General features: G+C 37.5%; 1 protein-coding gene across 5 annotated transcripts in view; it reads right to left on the reverse strand.

Annotated features, from left to right (window-relative positions):
• The window catches only part of LOC145680371 (uncharacterized), a 109,807-nt gene extending 87,389 nt beyond the window's left edge, over positions 1-22,418 (reverse strand). For 3 of the 5 annotated variants that reach the window (XM_081750794.1, XM_081750797.1, XM_081750798.1), the window contains exon 1: positions 22,097-22,415. In XM_081750794.1, the coding sequence (XP_081606920.1) occupies positions 22,097-22,258 (162 nt within the window). In that variant the 5' untranslated portion in view covers positions 22,259-22,415. Of the gene's footprint in view, positions 1-22,096 lie in introns of all 5 variants that reach the window. The other 2 variants (XM_081750795.1, XM_081750793.1) reach the window with 2 other exon arrangements.
• Positions 22,419-27,621: the final 5,203 nt, after the last annotated feature.

The following is a 27,621-nucleotide window of genomic DNA, read 5'->3' on the forward strand; positions in this document are numbered from 1 at the left end:
GTATGCGGAGTCTGTAATCTAGCGAACGCCCAATGTGCAATTAAAACTTCGAGTGTGGTATTTAGCCGATCTGAGAGAAGCAAAGAAGTCGTTTCACGGAGTTGATCCTCGCGTGGATGCTCCATCAGTGGTGTGCACAGAGTCTCAATGTGGACCTTAACGCACCCCAAGGGACGCTGGAACAAAAGGCGGCGATAGAATATTAGATCATGCCTGTGAACCCGATGGCAGAACTTTGTCTTTCTGCGATGAGCTTTTGTAAGTCAAAATTTTTTTGCCGAAATTCTGCAAAAATTTTCTGCATAAGAAACACTTGTGATTATTAAAAATACGCTTTACGCGACCTAAAAAAACAGTTCAAACTATATTTATGCGAGTCATCCATGCATTTAAGACATTTACACATAGCACGCATGTTTTTATACTTTTCTGTTGGGTACTCTTTTCTCCTCTGGCAATTTTTCTGCACAGGCGCGGCAAATTTTCTGCTATCACATCGCAGATCGCGGCATGTTCTGCTATGGGGCCTGTGAATAAGAGGAAAGATTCGAGAACGATTAATGAGAAATTTAACTTGGAAACTTGTGGATGGAAAATTAAGGACCAGAAAACGAGATAAGTTAAACATGATAAGTTGAACATCAAGTAGGTCATCTTTCGCATTCCCAAGTTAACAAAGAAAGTTTAGACTTCTCAAAGGGGTGGGGAAAGTTATTAGATAGTATAATGAAACAGACATGAACTTCGCAACTTTTAATCTTAGCTCTTTTTGTTTAGAAGGGGAAGGGGGCCTTTATTATGTGACGATACAAAGTCGCTTTGTAAATAAAAGAAAGATGAAAATCGCATGTTTCTTCACGATCATATGTAATCATGTTTGTAACAAGTCGTGAAGGTACAGTCTTAGAAATTTCCTTGCCTGTTCCTGGTGGGCGCCGCCTTACGACTCATTTCTTGGTTACCTGATGACTAGCTTGCCAATGCTGTCCTCGTATGGGAGGCCATGGGAAATGGCGGAATCATCAGTTAACTAAGGGAATAACAAAAGGTTAGATCAATGAATCAAACTGGAATTAGAATATTGTTGTGGTTGAAGTTTTCTGTTTGGATTTATAAACCTTAGTAAATTCTTAACCTAGTTAAATTCCGTGAAAATATGGCTGGTTTAATTCTGAAGATGGGCTAACTTGGACAAAGATTACTGAATTGTAACAAGTTTTGTTTCCATCTGGAGATTGGGCGGCCAGTATGTCAAAAGGGAAGACTGTGTGTTTTGACAAAAGGAAATTGGAGGATTATGTGTCTTAAAATAACGGAGTTGAGTGAATGATATGCTTCACAAAATTCATAGTGTGCTTTAATTTTGTTGCAAATTTAATTTCAGGCAAGTATTCCTAATGCTATATCTTATCACGAATTAAGTGAGTTTGATTTGCTAACTTGTTACGTCGTAATCATGTTGCTACATGTTGAATGGTTACTTTAAAAAAGGGTACAATTGCACATAAAGTTCATGCGTTGTTTTCGATTGTTTGGTTGATGTACAAGATATACATTGATATACAAGATAGGAGGCAGAGGGTTACTATTAGTGTTGTTAAAACTATAATAATTCATTATTATAATAATTTGGTGTAAATGACAGTCGAGAAAAAGTTATATATTTTTTAAATATTTTTTCACACAAATTGAAGAACCAGAGATTTATTTATTTCTTAATGTTCTTTGAGTTAGAAGAGACCAGAAGTTTCCAACTAACAGTAAAATTCTACATATTATTCTATGCTACGTGACTTCTGTAAGTGAGTGGGTTATAACAGAAATAGGTTAGGAGGAATTTAATCACAGTTACACGATTAATCTAAAAGACTGCCGTAAATTTGCTTCGGGGTCCAGTTAGTACGGTGGACAAGCAAGGCAGTTGTCTTTAGAAGTCTCCGTCTTTCGAAGCATCGAGATGGCTCTCTCCCGCTCATTAAAGGTTGGATCTTCTGATCTCTTCTGTCAAGTATTAATGTAAGTGGCAATCCTTCTCTTATCCTAGTATATGGATAAATGTTGAATTGTGTAGTGAAGCCGAAGTTCTTCATTACTATCTACCTGTTGAAGGCAACAGGATTGGTTCCGAAATATACTAAAAACATATCAATCCTTTTATGATTCCGACGACACACTACAGGTGAACGTTAATTAATCTAATAGAATGTTTAATATTTACTGTCTAATAGGCTGCTTATACGGTAATTCATATAACGAACAAATTTGAGTGCTCAAAATTGTGATATCATTAGCTGTGTAACAAAATGTCAGCCTGCAAGAACAGATTCTGAACCAATTCTTAGTCATTTAATATATTTTGTAGATACTATCCAATTCACTAAGTTGGCGTTTTATTATTTGTTTCTACTACGAATGACACCAAGAAAATTTTGAGATGTGGACAATTGGAATGCAGGAAGTGAAAGAAATTTCCGTTGAAAGGAACAAGTGAATTCAACTAGTTTCGTAACAATTACCCACTCGTTAGAAAGAGCAGTGTTGCCAAGTCGCTGCATTTGTCGTTAGTTGAGCTTCAGCCATGGGGCTGGAAAGGAAAACATCGTGCAACGATTTTGTAAGACCCAAAAAGTTGTTTAAATGAATCATAGTGCCTTGAATGTTTGTCTGCTGCATTTGGGGACAGTGCACCATCACATGCAACAGTTGAGTGCGCCACAACTTGACAGAATGCTCAGAAGAAGACTCGTGTCGAATGGTGTCAAGACATGCTTCAGAAATTTAACAATGGTGATTCTAGGAATGTGTCAGATATAGTTACTGGTGACGAAACGTGGATATATCAATTTGATTTCGAAACAAAGCGCCAAACTCCGTGGACGTAGATTTCTTTCCCCTAAAGATGCTGTCACTGCTTGTACGGAGCAGTTAAGTGCAGTGCCTGAAGCAAATTGGCGCCAATGCTTCCAGAATTGGTTCAGAAGAATGACACTATGTAGAGTGTCATGGAGAATACTTTGAAAAAATGTAATACCTACAATAAAGTTTTGCATACCCAGAGACCTAATGTCTCAAAACTTCCTAGTGTCCCTCGTAATACGGGAATACGTACTACAAAAATAAAGGGACACAGTCGCATTGCTTTTTGTTCCGCATTACAGTTGAATATCGTTACAACAAATTTGAAAGACAGCGATCTAAATTCGTTATGCATGATTCCGAAACGTACCTTTTTTCAATAGTATTCTGTTCGGAAGATTTTCTTTTGATAGATATATATTTAAAGCCAATTCTGAAACTGCACATGTCCTCAGAAACACAATTGAAGAAAGTAATTACGATCATATTAGGCTATTATAGTGCGGCAGTTTAGCTAGGATATTTCAACATATTGTGCACTTTTTGATAAAAGCACCAAATTTGGCACAGAGCTATACAGATGTCAGATGAACAAATTTGGATGTGGAGCCATCGGCCAACTGATCCCTGGCGGCCGTGGTGGCCATTTTCCAAAATGGCCGCCATTGGAAATCCGAAAGATAACAAAAGTTAGTTAAAGTTTGTTGCTGAAAGTTTTAATAGATGCTTTGAAGAAAAGTATGCCAGATAATTTGTAAATTATATATATTTAGTTCATAATTTTACATTTCAGAGCATTACCCTCGCAAGCACATAGTGGTGTGCATTCCAGACTGGCCTTCTTGCACTTGCACTTTTTCATGCAGTCTTTGCATTTGCAAGAGACGAGCTCCCAGCAGATCTTGGATGCTTCGGGTAGCATAGTCCATAAAGGTTCCTACACGCCGCTGGTCTTGATCCAACTCCAGTCGGTTGGTGATGGCAGTGTTAGTGCAGGGACCATGGCCTGACCTCAGACATGTCCGCCATGATATACTGTTCTTCGGACGTGCTGCTCCAGGGTTGCTGTTGTCGATGGGATCAGCTGGACGTTGTTTTTCTTTGCAAACAGTTTGTGACGTGCCTTGTCAATGTACGTTTCTGTGCTTGTTCTGTCATAAAGCAGTATGATGAATTTTTCAATTATATGCATGGCGTCTTCATTAATACGATCTGGTGCAGTGGAGAGAAGAGTGAGCGTCTGCGTGAGCTCAGGTAGCATTATCCACACTGCCTATGCTCTTTCCACGTCCGGCGAAGCAGGAGACCGTGTCGCAGCTCGTCAAAGCATGAAACATCGATAGTGCCTGAGCTTTTAAAGGACCCAGAGCCAGAGCAATTTCATGGGCTGCCAAACAGCGGAACGTCTTCCCCGAGAGAAAAGATACCCACACTTCAGTTTCCTCATTCAAGGTGCGTGCCAGAGCCACCGCCAGGACAACAATATCAGTGTCTACTGTGCAGATGAAGATCTTCTTGTCACCATTGTGAGCAGCGTGGGCGGCATACAACATAATACGGGTATCGGCCTCCTCTTGGTTGCAAGGTGCCAGGGCTGAAGTATCCAAAAGCGCTGGCTTTCTCAAGACATCATCTCCTTTAGTGATGAGCAGCTCCTTATCTTCAAGCTGGAATGAGTCGTAGAGGATGTCAGAGAGGAAGGTGAACAACTCTGTCTTGTTTTCGTAGACTCTGAGGAAGCTGACCCAGTCCCCGGGTATAGTTGAATTACCCACCACTCGTTTTCTCACCCCTTTTCCTCGCTTGGCTCTTGCTGCACCTTTCAACGAGTTTTTTATGTAGCGGTCCCACACCAGGTCCAGTCGCGTGGTTTGATGAAATTTTGAGAGTATGTGAGGCACAAAAACTTGTTGGGCATATTCTTTGAAGGTTTTTGCGGTAGCAGGCTTCAGCAACTGGATGATGACTGCTCCATCTAGGACAATGCAGCTTGTTGGAGGAACCTCAGACCTAGGCTGACTGAAGTCTTCTAGACAACTGAGAAGATCACTCTTTACACCAAACCGGATGCCACCGTCGTCCGATAGTGCAGAAGGGAAAGATTGGTTTTCATGTTTGCAGAATTCGTCTAGATTTCCATCCCGGTTCTCATATCCGATATACAAACGAGAGAAGAGGTTCACATCGTTTCTAAGGGATTTCATTTGCTGCTTGCCCTTTGCTTGAGGTTTTGTTGTAGGCTGACCAAATATTTTGATATTGTTTCTTTTGATAGGATCATGTATGTGTTTCGTTCTCTCCACCAGGCGTTCTCTGACAAATTTGTCAAACTGCACCTGTCCCACTTTATATGCACAACGGAGGTCGTCTACAGCTCGGTCTATCTTCTTGGTGTCAAGTACCAACAGATCTTGACTATCCTCTTCAAATGGATTCCCAAAGTCTTCCATCACTTTGATCATTGACTGTACATCTTTTTGGAAAGCAGTTTGCACACTCGATGTCTGGTTAGAGTCCTGGAACTCTGATGAGCCTGACAACCTCTGGTGCTGCCACCATCCACGGTCGCATTGCGCTGGGATTGTCAGTCAGACCTACTGCACCCGCGTCTCATTTTATGGCTGCAATATTCTGTTCGTCGGCCTGATCGATAGGGATGGCGAAGAACGGCTAGTCGTTTTGTGGACTGTGTAATTCCCTGCGAAAAAACATCAGCGATTTCAGGGTGTTTAGTCGGCAGTTCCACCATGTCTCGCAGATGCACAGGAATCCAGCGCGCGTAGTTAGTGTCATCCAAGGCATGGAACCACACTGTTAGTTCTTTGAGGGCATCGACGTACATAGCAAACTATGCTTGGCGCAGAGAGCGCACGTACACTAAGATCGTCAGTTCCAATTCCAGTACAGTTGTCCAGTAGTGGAAGTGGGGGCAAGTCTCCGCCTTTTGCTGGCACCACACTGCGAACTCAAGCTGCTTGGTGCTGGCGTCATGCAACTGGTCAATGTAGTGGTTGTATGTGTTCTGCTGCAGGGTGAAGAGGGCTGCTGCTGTTATTTGATGCGCTCTCCTGGTTCGAGTGAAATGTGATGCCCGCAGGAAGGAATCCGTAGTCCCGGCATTGGTGATTTCTGCTTGCACCCATCCGCTCCCTCGCAACAAGTCACCAATGGTCTTCAGCGCTATCATCTCGATATGAAGACCTCCGAAGAGGATGGCGAACTTCTCTTCACCATACACCTGTGGCCACTTCCATTGGATTTGCATTGCCAGTGCAAAAAGCGGTTGGTCGAATGTGAGCACTGGAATCTGGCCAGGGTTAAGATGTTCCAGTGTGTTCCTGACGACATCCATGGAGTGCTTGATCATAGCGACGGTATGGGCACTCTCCATAAAGAGTGGAAGAAGTGAGGTGGGGCAGATAGCCCAATTTGTGTTACTGGACTGTAGACTTGCGTGGTATGCAGCCCATGAAGTGTTTTCTAATGGAAAAAATTTCTTTTACGGCTAATTGGGTGTGTTGTAGCCAAAGATACTCTGTTTCAATATGTTGCTTGAGGCTGCTGCTGCCTCTCAGGGATGTCACGTTGGTAATCGGTACCTGCGTGTTCATGATGCTGCTGTTGACGGATGGAACGTCTGTATAGTATCGTGGCAAACGGTCAACTGATTTGAGGCCTCTTTCGTTCGACCCTCCGAGGATACTGATGCAGCAGTCAACATCGGAGCCATGGAAGGCAGGATGTTGCACCAGCGAAAGAGCATGACTGTTGACTGTTTTGAGGTCGTAGAACTTGGATTATGGTTGATGTTGTCTACTGCGGTTGTGGTGAAGACTTTGCCTCTCATCTTGGGAGGGCAGACTACTTGCTTCTGATGGTAGAGGCGGCAGGCCCTGTTCACAAACTGTGCGGAGAGGGACAGGAATCGGTCGTAGGAAATAGAAATTTCCATGTGTGACAGCTTGTCAACTAGCTTCCTTTTACGAGTGTGTGCATGTAGCATGAGTCCGATATAAATGGGAAGTGGCGTCTCCTGCGTGGTGGCGTGCCGGACTGGTCGAGATGTACTGCCTATGTCGGCTCTTTGGTGCTTCACACAATTGAATTTGAGGAGTTGGCTGATAGACAGTGCCGCTTGTGTAGTGCTTTCTCTAAGGTCTTTGATACTTGATCCTTCCAAGATCATAGTGACTAGGGCAAGCAACACCGATGGCACGGAATCCTGTTGACATTCTGGAGGAAATTCGTTGAACACATTGTCATCTCCGAAAATGTGGCGTCGCACAATTTGGACAGCGCGCGCCAGATAGACAGCATCAGTATCTGTATCCAGTTCACAAGCCTTTGCCAAGTCATCGCCGAGGTCTTCGTTAAATGCAAGCAGGACATCGCGCCCCTGATGTTGTACACACATGTTAGGAAAGTAAGCAAGCAGTCTCTGTTTAAGACGGGTCGTGTGCACTCTGCCTTCGTACTTGATTCCCAACATTTGTTCCATCCGCGAAACATACAACTGGGCTAGGTCTGCAAGTTTGAAAACCGGAGCCGTCTCGCCTTCCGCTAAAACTTCTTCAATAAACACGACCAGTTGTGCAAAGACAAGCCCTTCTATTGCTTGTTCATCATTTGAACTTCTACGAGACATTTCCTTCAACATCCGAACGCGGTTGTACAAATTCATGAGACAATTGCGGTGGTACTTCGCATCCTGTGTAATCATGTCCCCAGCGTTGAATTTCATCTATAGGTCCATATCGCCCAAAATCATTGCACACGACCTGACACGCGAGTCCAGTTGGAATGTCGCAGCTTCATGAAGAGGGGCACAACCAGCTGTTTATCCGCAAAAGAAACAATTCGCTTCTCGTTGTTTAGGCTCAGTACGTGATTGTCGTGACAGACTGCATTTTCATTTGTGGTCAGCAGCTTTCTGTACTTCATCATCTTCGCCTATTTTCAGCTGCCTCTTTTCTGCTCTCTCTAACTTCGTTTTGTTATACCTCAGCATGCAGGTTTTATGGTATCGTGCATTGTTTGCAAACAATGCTGGTTCAACGCCATTTCCTTAATCTAGTCCGCTAAAAAGAAATGATTTGGGGAGAAGCTCAAGGTCATTGAACCTTTTCAGATATCCTGCGAGAATGCTGTAGCTGCTCCCCTTGTCTTTACGTGTATTGCTGGATGGACATGTTAGCGACTCTTGTGTCACTTTTTGAAATGAAGCATAATGACCAATCTGTCTCTGTTCTTGCTGTTCGGCCGGAGGTAGACTGTACTGTTTCTGCTTCTTCACCACGAGGCTTCACGAGTTTGAAAACCTTCGACATTGTTCTCGGAACAGAGAAGGAAGAATGAGTAATTATATAAATTAGCATTAAAAAGCAGCATCTTTCGAAATTTCAAAGCTAGCTCAAATTAGTGATTGTTTATAATAGTCCGGCACTTTAGCAGGATATTTCAACATATTATGTACTTTCTGATAAAAGCACCAAAATTTACACTCCAGTAATATCGTATCTCAAGTGACATTCCGGGAAAGTTTTTTTATAATTTTTCCAAAATTGTGGTTGTATCTGTAGTTATGCAATGGGAATGAAAGGGTGAAGTATTACTGTTGTAGATGTTGCGCACATATTTACATCAGTTAATGATTATGACACCAAACACAATTCGAAAACGTGAAATATATTAATATTTATTTGCATATATTTATATATATTACAAGACGGCATGTTTTTATTCAAAACATTCAATAAACATTCACTAAAACATTCAGCAACAAACTTTATCTAATTTCTGTTGTCTTTCGGGTGGCCACTGGCGGCCATTTTGGAAAATAGCTACCACGGCCGCCAGGGGTCAGTTGGCGGATGGCTCCACATCCAAATTTGTTCATATTATATATGTCTAACTCTGTGCCAAATTTGGTGCTTTTATCAAAAAGTGCACAATAGGTTAGCTAATCCGCAGTACTATTATTTCAATCCAAGTTTTGAAGTATATTCTTAGACGTGGCTTTTCTTGTGATTTTTAAAAGTGGGTTTTACCCAATGAGGAAAATTCCAACAATCCCGCTCTTGAAACATTATTTTTGGTAGAAATGTTGATTCCCTTATTAGGATATGCATATTAATAACAGCGACGTGATAAAGTCCACTTTTAGGTAGTATGTTCAAAAATTCATTTCAATCGGTTCGGACCGTTATATGTACATAAAGTTACAGTTACAGTAAAAAGTATGTCATATGAATTACATCATCACAATTGTGAACTAAAACTTGTGAGTATTGCGTGTTAAATGGATTTAAGCTTTTTCCTCAAGTTTTCTGTACGATACTAAATGATTAAATCACACAGTCAAATTTCTTGGCCCATTAACTGTGATAAAAAAAAATATAAAAAAAACTATATACAGGGTTTGCGCGGAAAGTAACGAGCCTCATTTTTCTTCCACAATTTATTAATCGTACTAACTAACTAACTAACTAACTCTATGGCCTATGGAACCCGGAGGTTCAGTGCCGCGTTCACAAAAGCTCTCCACTGACTTCTATCCTTAGCTAATTGCATCCAGTTTCTACTTTGTATTCCTATCTCTGCGAGATCCATCTTAATATTGTCCTCCCATCTGCGCCTAGGTCTTCCTAATGGTCGTTTTCCTATGGGTCTACCAGTCAAGACTTTGAAAGCGTTTCTACTTTCTTCCATTCTAGCTACATGACCTGCCCACCTAAGCTTCCTAGACTTCACGACCTTAACAATGTTGGGTAAACCGTATAAACTATGTAGTTCCTCGTTATGAAGCTTCCGCCATTCCCCATTCTCGTTCCTCTTGGGTCCGAATATTCTTCTCAGGATCCTGTTCTCAAATACTTTCAGTCTATGTTCTTCCCTCAGAGTAAGCGACCATGTTTCGCAACCATACAGAACAACAGGCATGATTATCGTTTTATATATTTTAAACTTCAAATTCCTCGACAGAATTCGCGACGACAAGAGATTTTGAACCGAATAGTAACACGAATTCCCTGCTTTCAGTCGACATTTAATTTCTTCGTGAATATGATTTTCGTCTGTTAATATTGATCCTAAATATTTGAAAGTATCCACTTTATCAAAAGTATTATTTAATATTTTAACGCCTCCACAATTTGCCGTATTACGGTCCCGACGCACTTCCATGTATTTAGTTTTCTCTGCATTTACTTCTAAACCCATGTCCCTGCAAGCGTTTAATAATATCTCTGCATTTATTTCTACTGTTCTCCTATCATCCCCTATTAAATTTACATCATCAGCATATGCATTTATTAATCGTATACATACAAAAACTTATCTTCCGCATCAATACACTTTTGTCAGCGCGATGCCCATCCTGTATATGCCTTTTGAAAGTCCTCGACCGGGATGTCCTATAGAAGAGCCGTCCTGGTTGCTTGGATGTTCTCCACAATGCCCAAATGATGTCCTTTAACACTAGAACGGCGGCTGGGTCATTTTTGACCCATTTCGAACTTTATGTTTTAACAACTTTTCTATTTTCTTAGAAATCGGATCTAATTTTTGTGACTTTTACTCGTTCTCTTGTAGAAATATTTGTACTAAGTATCACTCTTATCCACACTTTGCCTTTTGAAATAACAAACAATTATACTAGAACGGCGGCGTGGGTCAATTTTGACCCAACTCTTATGTTAGTGATATTTTGTTGGATTGTAGCAACACTGCTGGCTAGCGTCTTTATCTTGGGGCCGTTCTTTCTCATAATTTTCTCCCATTCCAACTCGTGTTCAAGACCAGCTTCTCAGCAATTTTGTCAGTTTAGTTGGAGTTACGGTAGTAATACTTTAGAAAGTTTGTAGGAGAATCTCATTATTTTCGGACTGATGTGCTATTTCAAACACTCATTATGAGCAAGAAACTGATGACACTGGATGAAATACTTGCAAATTTCAATGACATAAGTGAGGCCGAGTCTGACGCTGAATGCGTTGATATTTCTTCAGATGAAGAGTACATGCCGAATAACAACGAATATGATGATACGGATGAAATATCGAAAGAGGAAAAGAGAAGCACAGAAAACCATACTTCTGCAAAAAAGATTATTATTATTATTAAAAAACACAAAATGTATGTCTTACATCGTAACAAAATATTCATAATAATTTCAATCATTTTAACAAAAAAAATTGCAAACAATTTGCATGCTATTGTGAAAATATATAGCTAGTGTTTTTTTTTTTTTTTTTGTTGGTATCACTATGTTAAAATGTTTCATGAGAAGACGTTTATAGCACAAAGAAATAATAATAAATAAACCACAGCCATATTCGATCCACTATTGGATGAGGCCTCTCCCCGGAGGGAGGACTTGGTCTACCTCTCCCACGCTGACCAGACGGGTTGGGACAAGGTTCCTATATACGAGACTGGTTGGGAGAAAAAAGCCGAAGCTCTCACTGTGATCGCCACTATATGACCGCCCTGCTGGTCTAGTGATGAACGTGGCTGAGTACGGATTGAGGGATTCCGAGTTCGATTTCCGGCGCTGCCAAGAATTCTTAGACTACTAGCCGGTGGCGTAACCAGAAATTTCAAAGCTACCGAAACCAAAACGTTTTGAGGCCTAATGGGAGACAACTTACTTTCTCGTATATTTGGATAAATTATATTTCAACCAAAGAAGTAGAATCTCTAAAGGAGCTGTTCCAAAGAACAGGTAGTTTACCATTCTTTTTATGTCAGAGCTTTCATGATTAGAACCTAGCATATCATATTTAGAAAACAGTCACTTTATACTGACTTTTTCTGGTTTGAACTACTCCAAGTTTACGACTGTGTATGATATTTTAGGTTATGTCAGGTTATGTGTTTCCACAAATTCTACATAGAGAGAGGAAAGTTATAAAAATGCGTAGATGCGTATTACAACCATATTACTCAAATATTTTTTGTGTAATACGTCACGTTTTTATTTGTGAACAATGTTTTTATATGACCCTTCTCCTTGTAGAAGAGTCACTGAACTTTGTTCTGTGTAAGACTGCAAGTTTAGATATGTGTAGATTAGGTTAGTTTAGTTCAGTTGGATCATGCGCTTGAACAAACTATCTAAGAATAATAAGTATCTATGAATTAGAATGATATATTACATTACTATATAATAAACTGACATTGTATATGATACATTTAATAATATCATTCTAACAATATTATATTCATAAAAAATAGCATATTTGTTTAATTTGTATTATTGGCAAAAAACACATTGATCAATATATATTAAACTAGAGTTCAAAGAAGTTTTCTGTTTTATTGAATGAAAGTCACGTTTTATTATGCAATAAATATTAATGATTTAGAATATAAATATTTAATAAAAATGGAATGGGTCATTTTTGACCCACTCCCGCAGTTCTAGAGAGTATCAAAAACACCGCCGTTCTAGTGTTAAACACCCGTTTCAATAGGGGGAACAAAATGAAGTCCTTTGGGACTAGGTCGGGACTGTAGGGTGGGTGGGGAGTCGTTGCTACGCCGATCCGGGTCAGGTAGGACGTCACAGAAAAGGCGTTATGAGAGGGTGCATTGTCATGATGCAGTTTCTATGACCCTTGGAGCTCCTTTCGGACTCTGGTGACCCTGGCGTTCAGTCTCTTCAGCACCTCCTTGTAATATTGAGCACTGACTGTTTGGCCAACGTGAGCAAACTCGTGATGCACGATTCCTTTTGAAAAAAAAAAAAAAAAAGTTGACCATGGGCTTGACTTTGGATTTGTTCATTCGACGCAGTGACGATGACGTATGCCATTTGGAGCTTTGCCTCTTGGATTCCGGATCATATTCAAAAATCCATGACTCATCATCAGTGATTACGTTGTCCAGGAAATTGGAAATCATCCTCACAAAGTTTTTTCATTTCTGACACGTTTCCACACGATTCACTTTTTGCGCGTCGGTCAAGACTTTCGGTACAAGTTATGCACAAATTTTCCGCATGCCCAATTCTTCTGATACAATCTTGTGGACAACCGTTTTGGCAGGTTTAACTGTTCTGCCATCGTACGAACACTAATGCGGTGATCTGAGTTGAACAATTCGCGCACATGGGTGACATTTTCTCCGTTCGCGATGTTGAGTGGCTTCCGCAACGGGCCTCGTTATTGACGTTTTCCCGACTTTCTCGGAACACTTTGTGCCACTTCTTTGCCTGTGAATAGGACATGCAATCATCCCCAAAGGCTTCTTTCAGCATGTCGTAAGATTCCTTTGGCGTCTTGTTCAACTCACCCAAAATTTCAACGCGTAACGTTGCTCTAACGTTTTCTTCATCGTAAGTACGACAATGTCAGTGCACAGTGGTTCACGCTGCAGCACTTTCTGACTTGCCGAGAGCACGAAGGCGACTAACCCCGGTACCGTTTGAAAGCTTAAGGTCTCTCTCACTCCTTTTCACTGGTAGCACCGCTCGGCGCTGTACAGTCGCTTCACAGTCAAGTAGAACTCGTTACTTCCCGGACGAACCTTTTATAGTACTTTGATCAAACCTGCATTATTAATATCCTACCATCATACGATTTACGATGAAATTTTATACTTATATTGGATTAATGTCCCAGAGTACTCAGAAATATCGCATTTTATTCATGTTTTAAGCGAAATAAATTTAATTCAAAAATATATCTTAAAAAAAATCATTCGCTTTAAATCAATCAACTCTGGCTTGTAACTTTTAAACTAATATATAAAAATACTGAAATGTTGTACGATACAAATATCAAAAGAATCGTTCGACATAATCTGAAATACCACCAGATTAACAGTCTATCACCTAACATAAAGCTGTATTTTTTCAAAAAGCATTACGTCAGATGATTACACATTGTAAATCTACATGTTAAACAACTTACAGTACTACATTTATTATTCAGTGTCCCAAACTAAGGACGCAACAGTATTACGAACATCTAAATTTTGGAAACCCCTACAACAGTAACAATGGAAGTGAGACAAAGCAACAATGCACACGGAAAGTTCTATAGTGTCGAATGCTATGATTATGATTTGACAGATTAAGAGTAAATAAAACAAAGTTAAAATAAATTTAAAACTCGACCTTTCTCAAAAGCCTTTTTTCCGAAAAGCTGCTTAGATAAGTATTACATCCAATCTTGTACCTAAACGGTTTTCAACAGACATAACAGTTATAACACCTTTACAGCAATTTCGTATCTCAAATCGTTAAACATTAGAAAAGTTTGCTAACTATGTTACGATCTGCTTTTGGTAAAAGCAAATCGTATCATTGAAATCAAACTTAAATATGCTTATTGTTAGATATGAGTTTAAATATGCTTATTGTTAGGTATGAGTTCGTTTATCTTGGCGTGTTTAATTTTGACCTGCACTTAATGTTATTTATTTGGTGTGTGTATAATGTTGACCTGTGCTAACCAAAAAGATGTTTACTTGTGTGCCATTAATGTTGACCTGCGTCGCATGGATAATGTGTCGTACGTATGAATACATTATCCATAGATATCCGTTGCATTCTATAAAAAAATACAGATATATATAAAGCTATTTTGTGTGGCCATAGAAAGTAAATTCTAAGTATAGTGCTAACATGTTCAAGCGAATGTACACAAATTTGATATACATTTTATAATGTAATTCGAGTAAATAGTCCATAGCTTCAACTGAATGAATTTATTTATACTCCATGAGATTTCGTATTACCATAATTATATTGTTTGTGACAATAGAAGAAGTGCAGTTAAGAAGAATATGAATTAATGAACATAGTTCGTCGTCTGGCCCGGAAAATCTAATTTTTAACCTCAAAAGGAATATATTTGAACTCAACCTGATAAAAAATTGGTTTCGATATTAACAGTGTTTTTGGAAATTTTAAGGGGGCCAAGCGGATGATGAAGGTAATATAAATTTAGACTTAAGGAGAAGAAAATCAAAAGTAAGAGATCGTCGTCTTTGGTAATGTTTTAGAAAGAACCTGTTTCTAATAATTTTAAGTTCGTAAAAGTGAACTAGAAATTCTTCACTATAAATTCTTCATTAGATGTGTTCCTTTGGAAGTTTAAAGGACGTATGTGGTGCTACTATGGATATTCGCGGTCGCACATATCTGGGCAGACTATAAAGGGGGACATGTCTAAATTGCTGCTTCTTAATCGATAGGGTCTAAATGTTCTATCACTGAATTATAAGAGGTCACGATATATATAATCTAGCAAGATCAAGTCAATATAATTATGCGGCGAAAGTAACTAGCATAGCACACAAGCTATTACATATTTAAATTATTTCAATAGAATAACGATATTTACCAAACCATTGTTAGATCGAGTTAGTAGGTCACATTTGAAGCTCGTTTCGTTGGAGTAGTTTTTTTTAAACTCAAGTATTGATAATTTATTAATCAGTATGAAATCGAATTTTAACATTAAACTAAGAAAATATCACATTTTCTCATTTGACTTTTAATAATATGTATACGAGGATGATTCATAGGATCTATGCACTGGTTCTCCAATCTATAATTAATTGTTAAGGGAGGATAAGATCTTAATAAGATAAATCGAATCGGGACTTCTTTTATCAATGATAAATAGGTTAAGTTAGCTAGGTTAGGTATAGTATAGGTATAGCGTTTTAGACTAGGGAGGTTAGTTATTAATTGTGTTACTATTGTGTTAATCTTATATACTAAAAGGATGACGAGATTGAAAGCTCGTATTACTGAGATATGAATTGTGATAATAATATGGAAAATAGATAAAGTTGAGACAGAGATAAATGTAATGATAATCAAAAGTGAATGTGCATATATTGTTCCTGTTGAGAATGTGCACATATTGTTATTCCTGTTGAAGTGAGTAAGTTATTCTTATAAAAAAGAGAATCGACATTCCTGTGTTGCTGAGCTCTCATTATTGTAAAGCTTTATGATCTAAAAAGAGAGTAATATAAATGTATTTTGTGTTGTTGTCATAAATTGACGAGGAATGTTCCTGATTGTTCAGTCATAAAAGAAATAATTAAACATGGAAAACCAGGCATAGATTCCAGCATATGATGTAGAGATATTTATAAATTGAATAAATAAACGTGTATTGGAAACAGAAAGTATTTATTAGACAGATTAGCTACACAACTAAAAACTATTATAAATTGTTACTGTGATTCATCGTAAAGCTATGTAACAAATCTTTACGCATGGATATAAATTATCCATGGTTTTGTAAATTTGCTAATTAAGTTCGTTGTTATGAACTGCATCATGCATCTGAAAATAATAAACGCCAAAAGTTGTAGATTTTCCGAGATATGATTTATTTCCATTTAAACGAATAATAATATAGGCTAGATATAATATATATATACATACAAGCATTTTGTTCCCTTAAATAGTATAGTATGTAAGATACGCTGAGGTTTCTTGTTCGGAGTGGCACTGCTGCAGGTTCCTGGAATACTTATTTACAAATTTGGATAAATAACCGTTGCGCTGAAAACAATTTAGACTTTAAAATCGTAAATTAAAAGTTTTGAGTATATTTTAAAAATGGTGGCTAAAATAGCCAGAATTGTTTAGTTTAAATAAATGCGCCGAAGTGAGTGCGTTTTAACTAACTCTATGGCCTATGGAGTCCGAAGGTTCAATGCAGCGTTCACACAAAAGGTCTGCACTTACTGCTACCCTTTACCCAACTGGATCCACTCTCTACTTTGTATTCATATTTCTGCGAGATCCATCTTAATATTGTCCTCCCATCTGCACCTAGGTCTCCCTAATGGTTGTTTTCCGACTGGTCTTCCAGTTAAGACTTTCTTCCATCCTGGCTACATGGCCTGCCTACCTAGCCTCCTAGCTTTTAACTGCATTGTAAACTGACTTCAAAATCGATTATTTTCAATTAACCGATTAATTATGTAATTACGTGACTTAAAATTATGTAATTATAAGAACCTGTCATTACAATTACCAAACATTGTTGCTGTAATATTATAGAAGCAACTGGGAGCAACGATCATTTTAAAAATTTCCCACCAATGCTTCATTTTAAGCAGTACAGCAACCTCTACTATGTTTTTCATATCTTCAATACAGTTTGAGAAATAATATTGCCGTAAACAATATTATGATTTTTAATGCCTATAGAAAGTGGCATTAAATGCAATATTTATTTAAGCAGTTTTTCGCTGAAAGAAGTCAAGTTTTCAATCTCTTTTAACTTTGTTTCTATTTGCAACAAATGTTGTTTAATGACAATAAATATTCTATTCTATTCTATTCTATGGGGGGTGCGGTGGCTCAGTGGTAGAGCGTTCACCTCCGGTGCTTGGGGTCCCTAGTTCGATCCCAGCTCGCGCCGTGTGGACTTTGTGGTGGACAAACACCGTGCTCGTGGGTTTTCTCGGGGTTCTCCCGTTTCCTCCCACTATCTTCATTCCACCATTTCATTCATTTCTCACAATCACCGTCTCCTTTAGCCTGACCGGCATAACCGTGGGACGTAAAACTCAAAGATTTCATTTCATTTCATTTCATTTCTATTCTATTCTATTTATTCGAAATTTTGTCATACCATAGTAATACTCGACACTACGGTATCTTACCACGTTCTAATCATCCCCAATCGGCTTCCACTGTACTCAAGCAGAAAATTTACCCTAACCGCATTAATAAATAACACACCAAACAAGCCATAAACGGCACAACTGTGGTATGACGGTACGCGTTGTTGCCAATACTAAACTTGTATTAAAAATGGATACATTTTGCTCATATGTATCAACAATAATAATTGTACCAATCACATAAAAAGCATTGAAGTAGTCCTCTTAAAGCATCTTAAATATGGAATTAAACGCACTGGCTAAGTTTTTACATGGCTTTCTGTATAAAGAAATGAAAAAATTGAAACATCGCTTTCTTTTCCCGTAAATCAATCGGAAGACCACCCTCAACTAGAAAGATTTATTGAAATATCCCTGTCATTTGAAAAAACATGGGTTACCTCAAAGCTGTTCAGCTTCCTTTGAAACCGCCTGAGGAAGATTTGGCCGCGCTGACCTTAGTTCAGATGTGCACAATATTACCTCGTTTGTCTGACAATATTACTGTGGGTTTCAAAAATTGAATGTTTGTGATACTGTTGTGTCCTTAGTTTTAATGCGTGCCATTGCAAGTTTTCACATAACACGTAGACTTGAAATACGTAATAGTCTGACGTAATAGCATTTGAAAAATAATTTGTTGACTTGCAACACTGTTAATCTGGTGGTATTGCCGAGTACGTCAAACAATATCCCCTTCTAATATTTTCATCGTACAAAAATTTCAGCGATTTTATTCCTTTGAGATAATTATCCATACTGTATAGTATTGTTCAGTATATGCAAGTGGGGCCATGGCGGTGCCAGCATCAGACAAGTGGGCTTTTTGATGGAGTGTTCGAGGGTTGTCACATTACTTTCTACTTTCTTTACTCCACCATTATCATTCGTCTCAATCGCCATCTCCCTTTGCTTTAGTGCATACGCATGAAACATTAAATTAATAAACACACGAAAGTTGCAACTAATAAATGTTGCTTTTGCCTACAAACGTTATAGTGCAAGAAAAACTTGTAAACTCTGTTTCAACTTCCAACAGATTTTTAAGGAATAAATGAATTAAGCATGATTCAGTATGACAATGCACATTAATAAATAATAATAATGAAAACATTACTAAAAACTACAGACACACGCCAATCTTGTTTATGTACTTTGCAGTCGTATTGATTGAACCATAACCTACGTATACTATTTTGAGCCATGTACTACAGTTCACATCATAAGTAACGAAATTACTTAACCCATTTCATTACTAACATACCGTATTTAATTTAATATATGCATCCCATACAAAAGAGTATCGGTTTTGAAGTCAGTTTAATATGCAGATACAACAATCCCTATAAAATTATAACACAGAAAATTCATACAACTACCAAATCAAAGGCTCATCGTTAGTTGCAAAACCAATAACAGACTTGCTAGAATTAACTTTCAGATTGAGTTACCGGTAGTACTTCTATAACTTCTGAAAAATATGCTTAATTTACACGCAATGTAAAATTAAAGGATTTAGTCCCGTAAGCTCCGCTGGGCCAAAGCTATGTACTAAGTACATTGCTTTGGTTTCAAAGAAACCAACCCAAACTTAATGAACTAAACTAAACTAACCTAACTCAACCTATTCATTAGTAATTATATGTTGAAAAGCTAGTGGGGCTTAATGAAATAAATGCCAAATTAAAATACTACGACGAAAACAGAGATAATAAAAATAATTTTAAGAAAAAAACATTTGAAAAGTATATACGAATATTTCTGTCAAAAAAATATTACTATAGGTAGATTCTAAGCGCTCGAGACGAAATTTTAAAACATTTTTGAAAGGTTAAAGGATTAACTGCCAGCCACGGCGGTCCTGAAACACATAATTTACGGAAAAATGAACAGAAATGTTAGCATAATCATGAATCAGATGAAATGTTAGCATGAAAGTAACAAAAAATGTAGCAAAGATCATAAGTGTAAGGTAATTAATTAGGAATGAAAAACTAAGTAAAATTCTGCAGTATGAGCTCGCGTATTAATGAGATATCAGGTAAACAGGCAATACAATACAATATGCCAGTGTTCCAAACCCAGTCTTATTAACGAACTTCGGATGAGTATGCTGCAGTAATGGAGGGAAGTACAAACGTGTAGAGCGGAAACCAATAAGACTAGTTTTCTTACTGCATCTGAACCAAATTTCGTGAAATGAAAAAAAAATTAAGATCTTAGCCAATTTTATGGGGGCATAAATTTGTAAATGAGTTGAGCTAATTTTAAGTTTAACGTCCCTATCAGCAGCAAAGCTATATGAAACGTATATATCGTACGCTTACTGATTAACGTGGAATCCAAATCACATGAGCTGCCGCCGGGAAGCGAACCCGGTTCTCCCACGCTAAAAATGCCTACGCTAACAGCAGCTTAGTCATGAAAGAGCTCATAAATTTGCAAAATTCAGGTAAGAAGTATGTTATTTCGTTTCACAATAGGCTTTTCATTAATGTCATTTTTTCCTTAAGAAACAATTTCTAAAGCAGTAAGAGTGCATTTCCTGCAAAGAGAAGTTTATATTTCATGAATATAAGTATTATCTTGTGTGGCAACCGAGTACAAGAGAGAAATATTTTTGTACGTGTTTTGCAATTTTTGATGTTTCAAGGACATGTATTTGAAAGGGGGCTTCGCCCCAACCCTCTCTCCCTCTAAAAGTTTATTTACATAATATTGTAGTAGGGTATTGTTTTGGTGCCGGTTGGAAATATGAGAAAGTAAGGATTCATTTTCAAATTATTTCGCACTTTGTAACCTTGAATAGTTGGAAGGCAATAATTTTCAAGTAATACAATACAGATAAATCGTATCTACTGAAGAGCGAAGGAAACATGTAAATATGTGTGTGCTTAACAGTTAAGAGAACGACAGACATGAAAGACAAGTAATTCGGTACTGATAAAGTTTTGGCACCATATTTTGGAAAATTTATGGACATATTTATGTGAAACAAATTTCTCCAATCCACAGAAATTAAATGGAAACTAATACAGCTAAATTTAAGGCTTATAAGTGTAGGTTACTAGTGTAAAATCGTTACAAGCGCTTTACGATAGATAAAATGATTTACTATATATATTTAAAAAAATGATTGTATTGGTAGTATATTTCTGCACAGTGTACAGTAGCTGTACTTTATAAGTGGAACGTTACTAGTATGAAACCATGACATGTGCTACGGAAATTCATATTATCGCCAAAATCCACTTGTTTTCACTACCCTTCTTTTCGCGCATGCCCACCGTCGCTAACTCGCCTGCTCCCTTCGGACGAATCTACGATGATCCACCAACTTCGCCCTGCTCTGACTTGGTTAAACACCATTCGTGCTTTTTAGTGGGCACCCAGTAAAGGTAAGTTTGTATTTTTGGACTGTTTTATGCCATAAATCCGGACGCCGTATTTATACGCAAACTGTAAAAGCACTGCATTTATTTTGGCTTAAGTTTAGAGTTGCCCTTGGACTTTGCAACATACAAAAAACAGTGCTTAAGGTATTAAAAATTTTTACATTTCACTTAACTTCAGTACTCCGTGGACCTCACAAAAATTTAAAAGGTTTTCTTCATTATTTTTGCGCATCTGTTACACCTATTCGCCATATTTTACAACTACCATGCTGCTGTAATCTTCCGCGAATGCTTCCGCATCCGGCAAATAGTTCTAACTTCCACATATCTTTTCTCGTATTAAACATAACTCTCCTGCCAAAGTTACATTCCTAAACATCAAATAAAAACTTCAAATTATCATTTCTTAACTCATTTCTCCTGTAAATTTTCCTGATTTTTATAAAAAGCGGAGGGGTAACTCTAAACTTAACCCTTTATTTTAACAATTACTTCTGGCAGCCCCCTTTAATATCTCTGCTAAATGAGGTATTATCATGCCCAGTGCATTTTTTTTAGGACAATAAGAAGGAAAATTAGTGAAAAAATTATAATTTTTGAACGATTATTTCGAGTGATGTGGCTAAACTTTACCTGCACAAGCAATTACTTCCAGGTAAGGTATATTTAAATAACAAATAAATAAATAGTAATATAAAGTTGAAAACAGGTTCATGTGGATCTAAACCAGGGGCGCCATCTGCAAATTAGCCGGATAAGGTTCCGATAAGCACGCAGCGCCGAACCTATGTACTAAGTAAGCGAACGAAACCAGATCGCACCTAACTTATTCGTAAGTCATTATTGTCTCGCTGAAAAACTAGCTGGGGTTAAATGAATAAATGTCTTTATAAAAAAGAAAGCGCTTATATTAGAGTAAATATGGTAGTTAAAAAAGACTAGTTTTCTTACGTTATACATAAATATTTTGAAAAACAGTTTCAGAATTCTACTCTTCGCAAATACACTTCACCGGACACTTAAGACGACTGATATATAAATCTATTTTTTAATACGAATACCAACGTTTCTTTACGTAATTACCCACTAATATAAGTGGCAAAATTGACTTCCAATGTAGAGTACTAAATTGAGTGCAAGGCAACACAATACCAATCAAGTTTAAAATTACGGTTCCCACGATATACTCTTAACACACTTACTATGAGAGATAGACAATTTAGAATTTTATGATTTATTTCCCTAGACACTCCTTCTGCTTGAAATATATCGAGACGCATACTAGTCCGCTTCAGGCACAATCGACAAAGTTCCATATAATCTGGTCCAATATACACTTGGCGTGCTTTCGCCTTTGAGCCCATTGTTTATGAATAAAGTACATTCAGAAAATAAACTTTCTGAGTTAAAACTTTTGATTACTATTTTCATTTAGCACTATTTCACTGAAATAAAGAAATTAACAACCCACTTGTATTCTAACACCGACGCCATATTTGCAATTCCACTGAATCATGGTATACAACTTCTGTAGGTAATTTATTACTGAACAAGCAATCAAAATTTTAGCACAGAAGAAACAACTATTTCGAAATCGCCTGTAAGCTAATTTTAAATTTTGAACTTTCTTATGTAAATTTACTGATAAATTGAATCAACAAATATATAGTTGAGTGCAACTACTTATGTACAATTACCAGGAAGTTAAATATTTTGTATCATTGAAATGTTGATATTATAAGGAAATCATACGTTGGTTATGTGAGGACAATAAACAGCTTTCAACTATTGCGATCTAAAAGTTGCTCTATGTACACGATAATTTAAAAAAGAAAAACATTACAGCTGTACGACTTTTCTTAGGGCAAATTTATCTCATAAAGACTCTCAAATTCACATAGAATGACTATCCTAAATAACTTGTCCTCATTTAAGTATAATACAAGTCTTTTCAAAGAACGAAAAATAATTCGTTAAAAAAGCTCCTAAACAGTAAAATATTGTCTTTCTAATACTGATTATCAATATTCTCTATTTTCTTTCCGTTTTTAAAGAAATAAAAGAGAAATATTATACACTTCTCAGAAATGAACTGAGTGCGATCGTGATAGACGGATAGTGTGCTGTATTTTTTCATGCTTTCATCAATGTTTCTTGTCAAAAATTTGTGGATTAGAATGTAATCAAATTCGAAGACTATAAAAATTGCAAAATTGCACGTTCCTAAACTCATTTATTCTGACATAGTCATTTGCCTAGTAATACATCATATTAGTTTGCAATATTGATATCCATATCCCCAAGGTATATCATTATGTATCCAAAGCCCCTCCTCAGAAACTAGGCCAGGGGTCAGGTATTGATATTTATCCGCCATATACGTTGCTCCATATGCCATCCTATTTGAAATATTGTTATTTAAAAAAAAATTATAATATTGTTGGTGCGAAACATATTAAATATTACTTCAAATCATAAGAGAAATTGATACAGCATTTTTGAGTCTCTCTCTGATTCTCATTCTGGTTGAGCTGCCAAAATTTCGAAACGATTACACGCCATGCGCAAGATTCTCATGGACCAATTATTGGATTTTGTAAACGAAGCCAAAAATTGTTGAAACCGGATGTGTTAAGTTTTTATGAGATAAAAATTGCCTTGATCATTTATGAATTTGACATCAAAAGTATCCTATATTTGTATTTTGAACAGTATTATTACATATATTGAATCTTAAAATATTTGCTACAACAACAGTCTCTAACAAGTTTCCATTAAGGGCCAAGACAAGTTGAGCTACAGTCATTGAATATTGTTTAAATCCATAAACAAGTAAACAGAGTAACTTTTGAGGTTTATAGTCTGTGTAATACAGTTTTCGAACATTGTAGTCGTATGAATTCTGCTGACTCAGAGATTATATCAAGATGTGTCAAATTCAAAATACTGGGGAAAAACGTTTCGATAGGAACTACGGGATTCCTCCGTTTGTTTGTGACAAAACCAAAATAACTTGCTCTGTAGGCTAATTTTCTTTCAATTTCGTAACATCTTGCCGTTTTCAAAAGCAACGTAATTAACTATATTGTACCATTTTCATTGAAAATAATAATAATAATAATATTATTATTATTGTAGTAGTAGTAGTAGTAGTAGTAGTAGTGGTGATGGTATTCTGGTCCTGGAACTTTTTTTTTTTTTTTAAGGTTTGGGTCTGGAAAAGTTTTTCCACGTTTCTCGATCTTCAGCTTCCTTTTTTAACTTCCATTATTTTCTTCTATTTATCAAATCATCAATTAATTGTGTTCTTTTTATCCCTCGCTTTCTTTCATCTTTTCCTCTATGACATTATGAAGAAGACTATTTCTTCGCAAGATCTGTCTAATCCAATTTGCCTGCTGGCTAAAATCGTTCTCTTCTCTCCTACCCGTTTTGAAACATCTTTGTTTGTTATTCTCTGTCCATTTTATTTTCTCCATCTTCCTCTAACACCACATTTCGAAGCTCTCTAAATATTTCCTCGCTAACTTCCATAATGTCCAAGTTTCTGAACAATATAGTCCAATACTCTATATATAGCACTTGGCCAACTTCTTCCTTAGTTCAGTAATAAGCCTGCTAGTTAAGAGTGATCTTTTGTTGTTGAATGCCTCTTTGGTAATTCTTGACCTTTTTATGGTGCAGTAAACGTTTCTTGTGAAAATACTTCTTGTATTATCGGTTTCTTAAGTTCTCTTTGTTCTACTCTGACCCATAAGGTCACCTTTCCACGGAATATTCTCTGACTTTCGATTCTTCCATGTTAATTTCCATCCCATATACAGAGGTTGATTCACTTATATTGAGCCAAATTTGAATGTGCCACTTACCAAGGAAATGCAACGTTTCCACCACCGGTTGTGTTCTATCTGCAGCTACCTCTACTAACTAGCAAGGTCTGGAGACTAGCATCGGAGTTTCTATTTCAGCTGTATCATGGGTATTGCATCCCACTCCTCTTTACAGGTTTTCCACAGGTCGATGGTGGTGCGGACTCGATTATGGGGCAAGCACAACTTGAAGAGTCCGAAAGCGCAATAGTCCATTGGGCTGCCATCTAGACTCTTGACAGAGATATCATAAAAGGCAATTGCCGAAATTCCAGTTTCCTTTCCATACGGCCATAGAATTCGAACGATGTTTTCGGAATGTGGCTGGATGACTTGTTTTCGTGCAGTTCAACCTGGTTCACGCCTTGTCCGTATAATGCTGGAATTTCATGCTGATACATTTCAATCAAAGCATGAGTCTAGTAAAACACAGCATTGGTTTTGATTTTTCACTCCACATTTCGGAGAGAAGATGCTAAATATATTTAATACCGGTATATACATTTTAATACATAATAATTGACGAATAGCTTTGCACGTAAAAAGATTTTATTTATGTAGAAATAATCTCTAAGTTGACAACACCGAGATTTTTGTTATCTTTTTCCCTACCTTTTGTTTTTAAAATGAGGTGTCTTCAAAGAAGTTCATCTAGTTTATATTTTGATATGCCATATTGCATTGTTTCTTTCTTATGTATATATGTCTTCTTATCTGAATGTATATATAAATATCATATTTTGAGCATGAAAGGATTTAGGGGTTATCTGCTATGGGAGCGGATCTTCCGCGGGTTTGGAATACCCCTCAATCGAGAGGGGGTCCGGGGATTTTCCGGCACGAAAATAATATAAAAACTCGGGTTTTGAGCATTTTCGTGTACAATTCTCTAAAATATAACATAAGGATTTTTTTTTCTTTCAGAAAGTTATTGGTGGGAAATCAAAGTCTCTCCATCCTCCCAATGGTCTTCAGTCATTATGTAAATATAAATGTAATCTTTTAGGCAACATACCCTCATTGTATTTCAACATTTAGATAGTCGGTATGTCGAGTCAAAATCTTAATAAAACATACCGCCTCTGCATTTTTTTTCCACTTCGAACACTACATATGGCCCAAAAGTAGGTATACACCCCTGCATTGATCAAGTATAACATTCTAGCTTATAGGTTTATTTGCTTCGGCTGTTCCGAGCTTAAGATATAAGTAAAAATACATTAAGAACAAATAATAAAGAAACTAAATCTACCTGATGGATAAGAATAAGAAATGATATAAAAACAATGAGTTGATCAGTACGCGACTGTATACCTACTTTTGGGCCACCCTGTATATATATATAGGGTGCGTATGGTATTTGAGGACAAATTGAAATTAAAACTAATTTGCGTATAGGTTTCACAACATATATTTCCATGACAGTTTTATACAACGTGAAGTATCTACTCGATTATACATTTATTCAATAAAATCGCCGTTAGCGGCAATAACCTGCTCAATCCTAGGCCAGAAACGAGCGCATGCCCGAATCAAATGATTTTTGTTTACATTGACCATGCTGGCAGTTATGGCATCTTTCAGCGAAGCAATGGTGTTATGAGGATGTTTATTGGTGTCACGCTCAACTGCGCCCCATACGTAATAATCCATGGGATTAAGATCTGGGGATGTGGAAGGCCATAAGTTCGGGGTGATGTGATCATGGAAATTTGCAGCCATCCAATCTTGCGTCGCCATCGCTTTGTGTGAAGGAGCAGAGTCCTGCTGGAATATGTATGGTCTGTTCCCGCGGACGCTATCAATCCAGGGTTTCACAATGGTTTCTAATACCTCGATGTAGGCAGCAGCATTAACCCGAAGTCCTTGAGGAAAGAAATGAGGTGCCATCACATGTCCTTTGTTGCTCACGACCCCTAACACCATGACAGTAGCTTGAAATTTTGTGTGCATACCACGGGGAACTTTTGTAGGATCTGCACATAGCCATCTACCATTTCTGCGGTTGGCTTTTTGGTCTTGACCAAATATTTTTTCGTCCGAATAAAACCACATTTTCGGATCTTCAGGGTGCTTAAGCTTATTCAAAATGCGCTTTCCACGGATAGCTCTCTGTTCCCGCGTTTGTGCTGACATAAACTGTCCTCTGCGCATAACGTAAGTGATAGCGAAGGTCTTCGTGGATAACTCGACGGATTAGTCCCTCCGAAACGTTAAGGTCCCTAACAATGGCTCTCATTGACTTCGAAGGGTTTTCGTCAATAATCGCTTGTACTTGTTGGATAAATTAAGTAGTTCTTCTCATGTCTGAACGTTCCTCATGCTTTTTTTGCTTTGCAACAGATTCGATATTGCCAGCTGATGCTTCCAATTCACGGCGAACCTTATGGACAAACGATCGGGCAAAATTCAGAAAATTGGCTATTTCTAAATCCATATGTTTCGCACATATAGCGACGATCACAGCATGTCTTTTCATTTCGTGCGTTAGGTTATAGTCCTTCATTGCTGATTTACTACAAAAGAAAAAAATTAACATAGTAGGCCGAAGGGAAAGTCGGATTGTGATGGTGACCAAGATGGCAGCCATCTTGAAAGCCGTCATCTTGAATTCACGTCAAGATTTTTAAAAGGGAACATGTTCATGCGGCACATCATTTTAGCCTAGAATTTAAAGACAAACACAAAGGTGAAATCGGTTTGTTGATATCTTAATGTGTTCAAAAGTTATAGGCATTTCAAATTGCTAATTTTACCGTACTGTTTCTGTTGTTGCAGGTGAAGAATTATGCCCCTAACGATAGCAGAGAGGAAGGAGTTGATCAGGGCATGGGGATGAAGGAGTGCAAGGGCTGTAG

Source organism: Thermobia domestica, chromosome 3 (genome assembly GCF_964235325.1).
Source record: "Thermobia domestica chromosome 3, izTheDome1.hap1.1, whole genome shotgun sequence".
NCBI lineage: Eukaryota > Metazoa > Arthropoda > Insecta > Zygentoma > Lepismatidae > Thermobia > Thermobia domestica.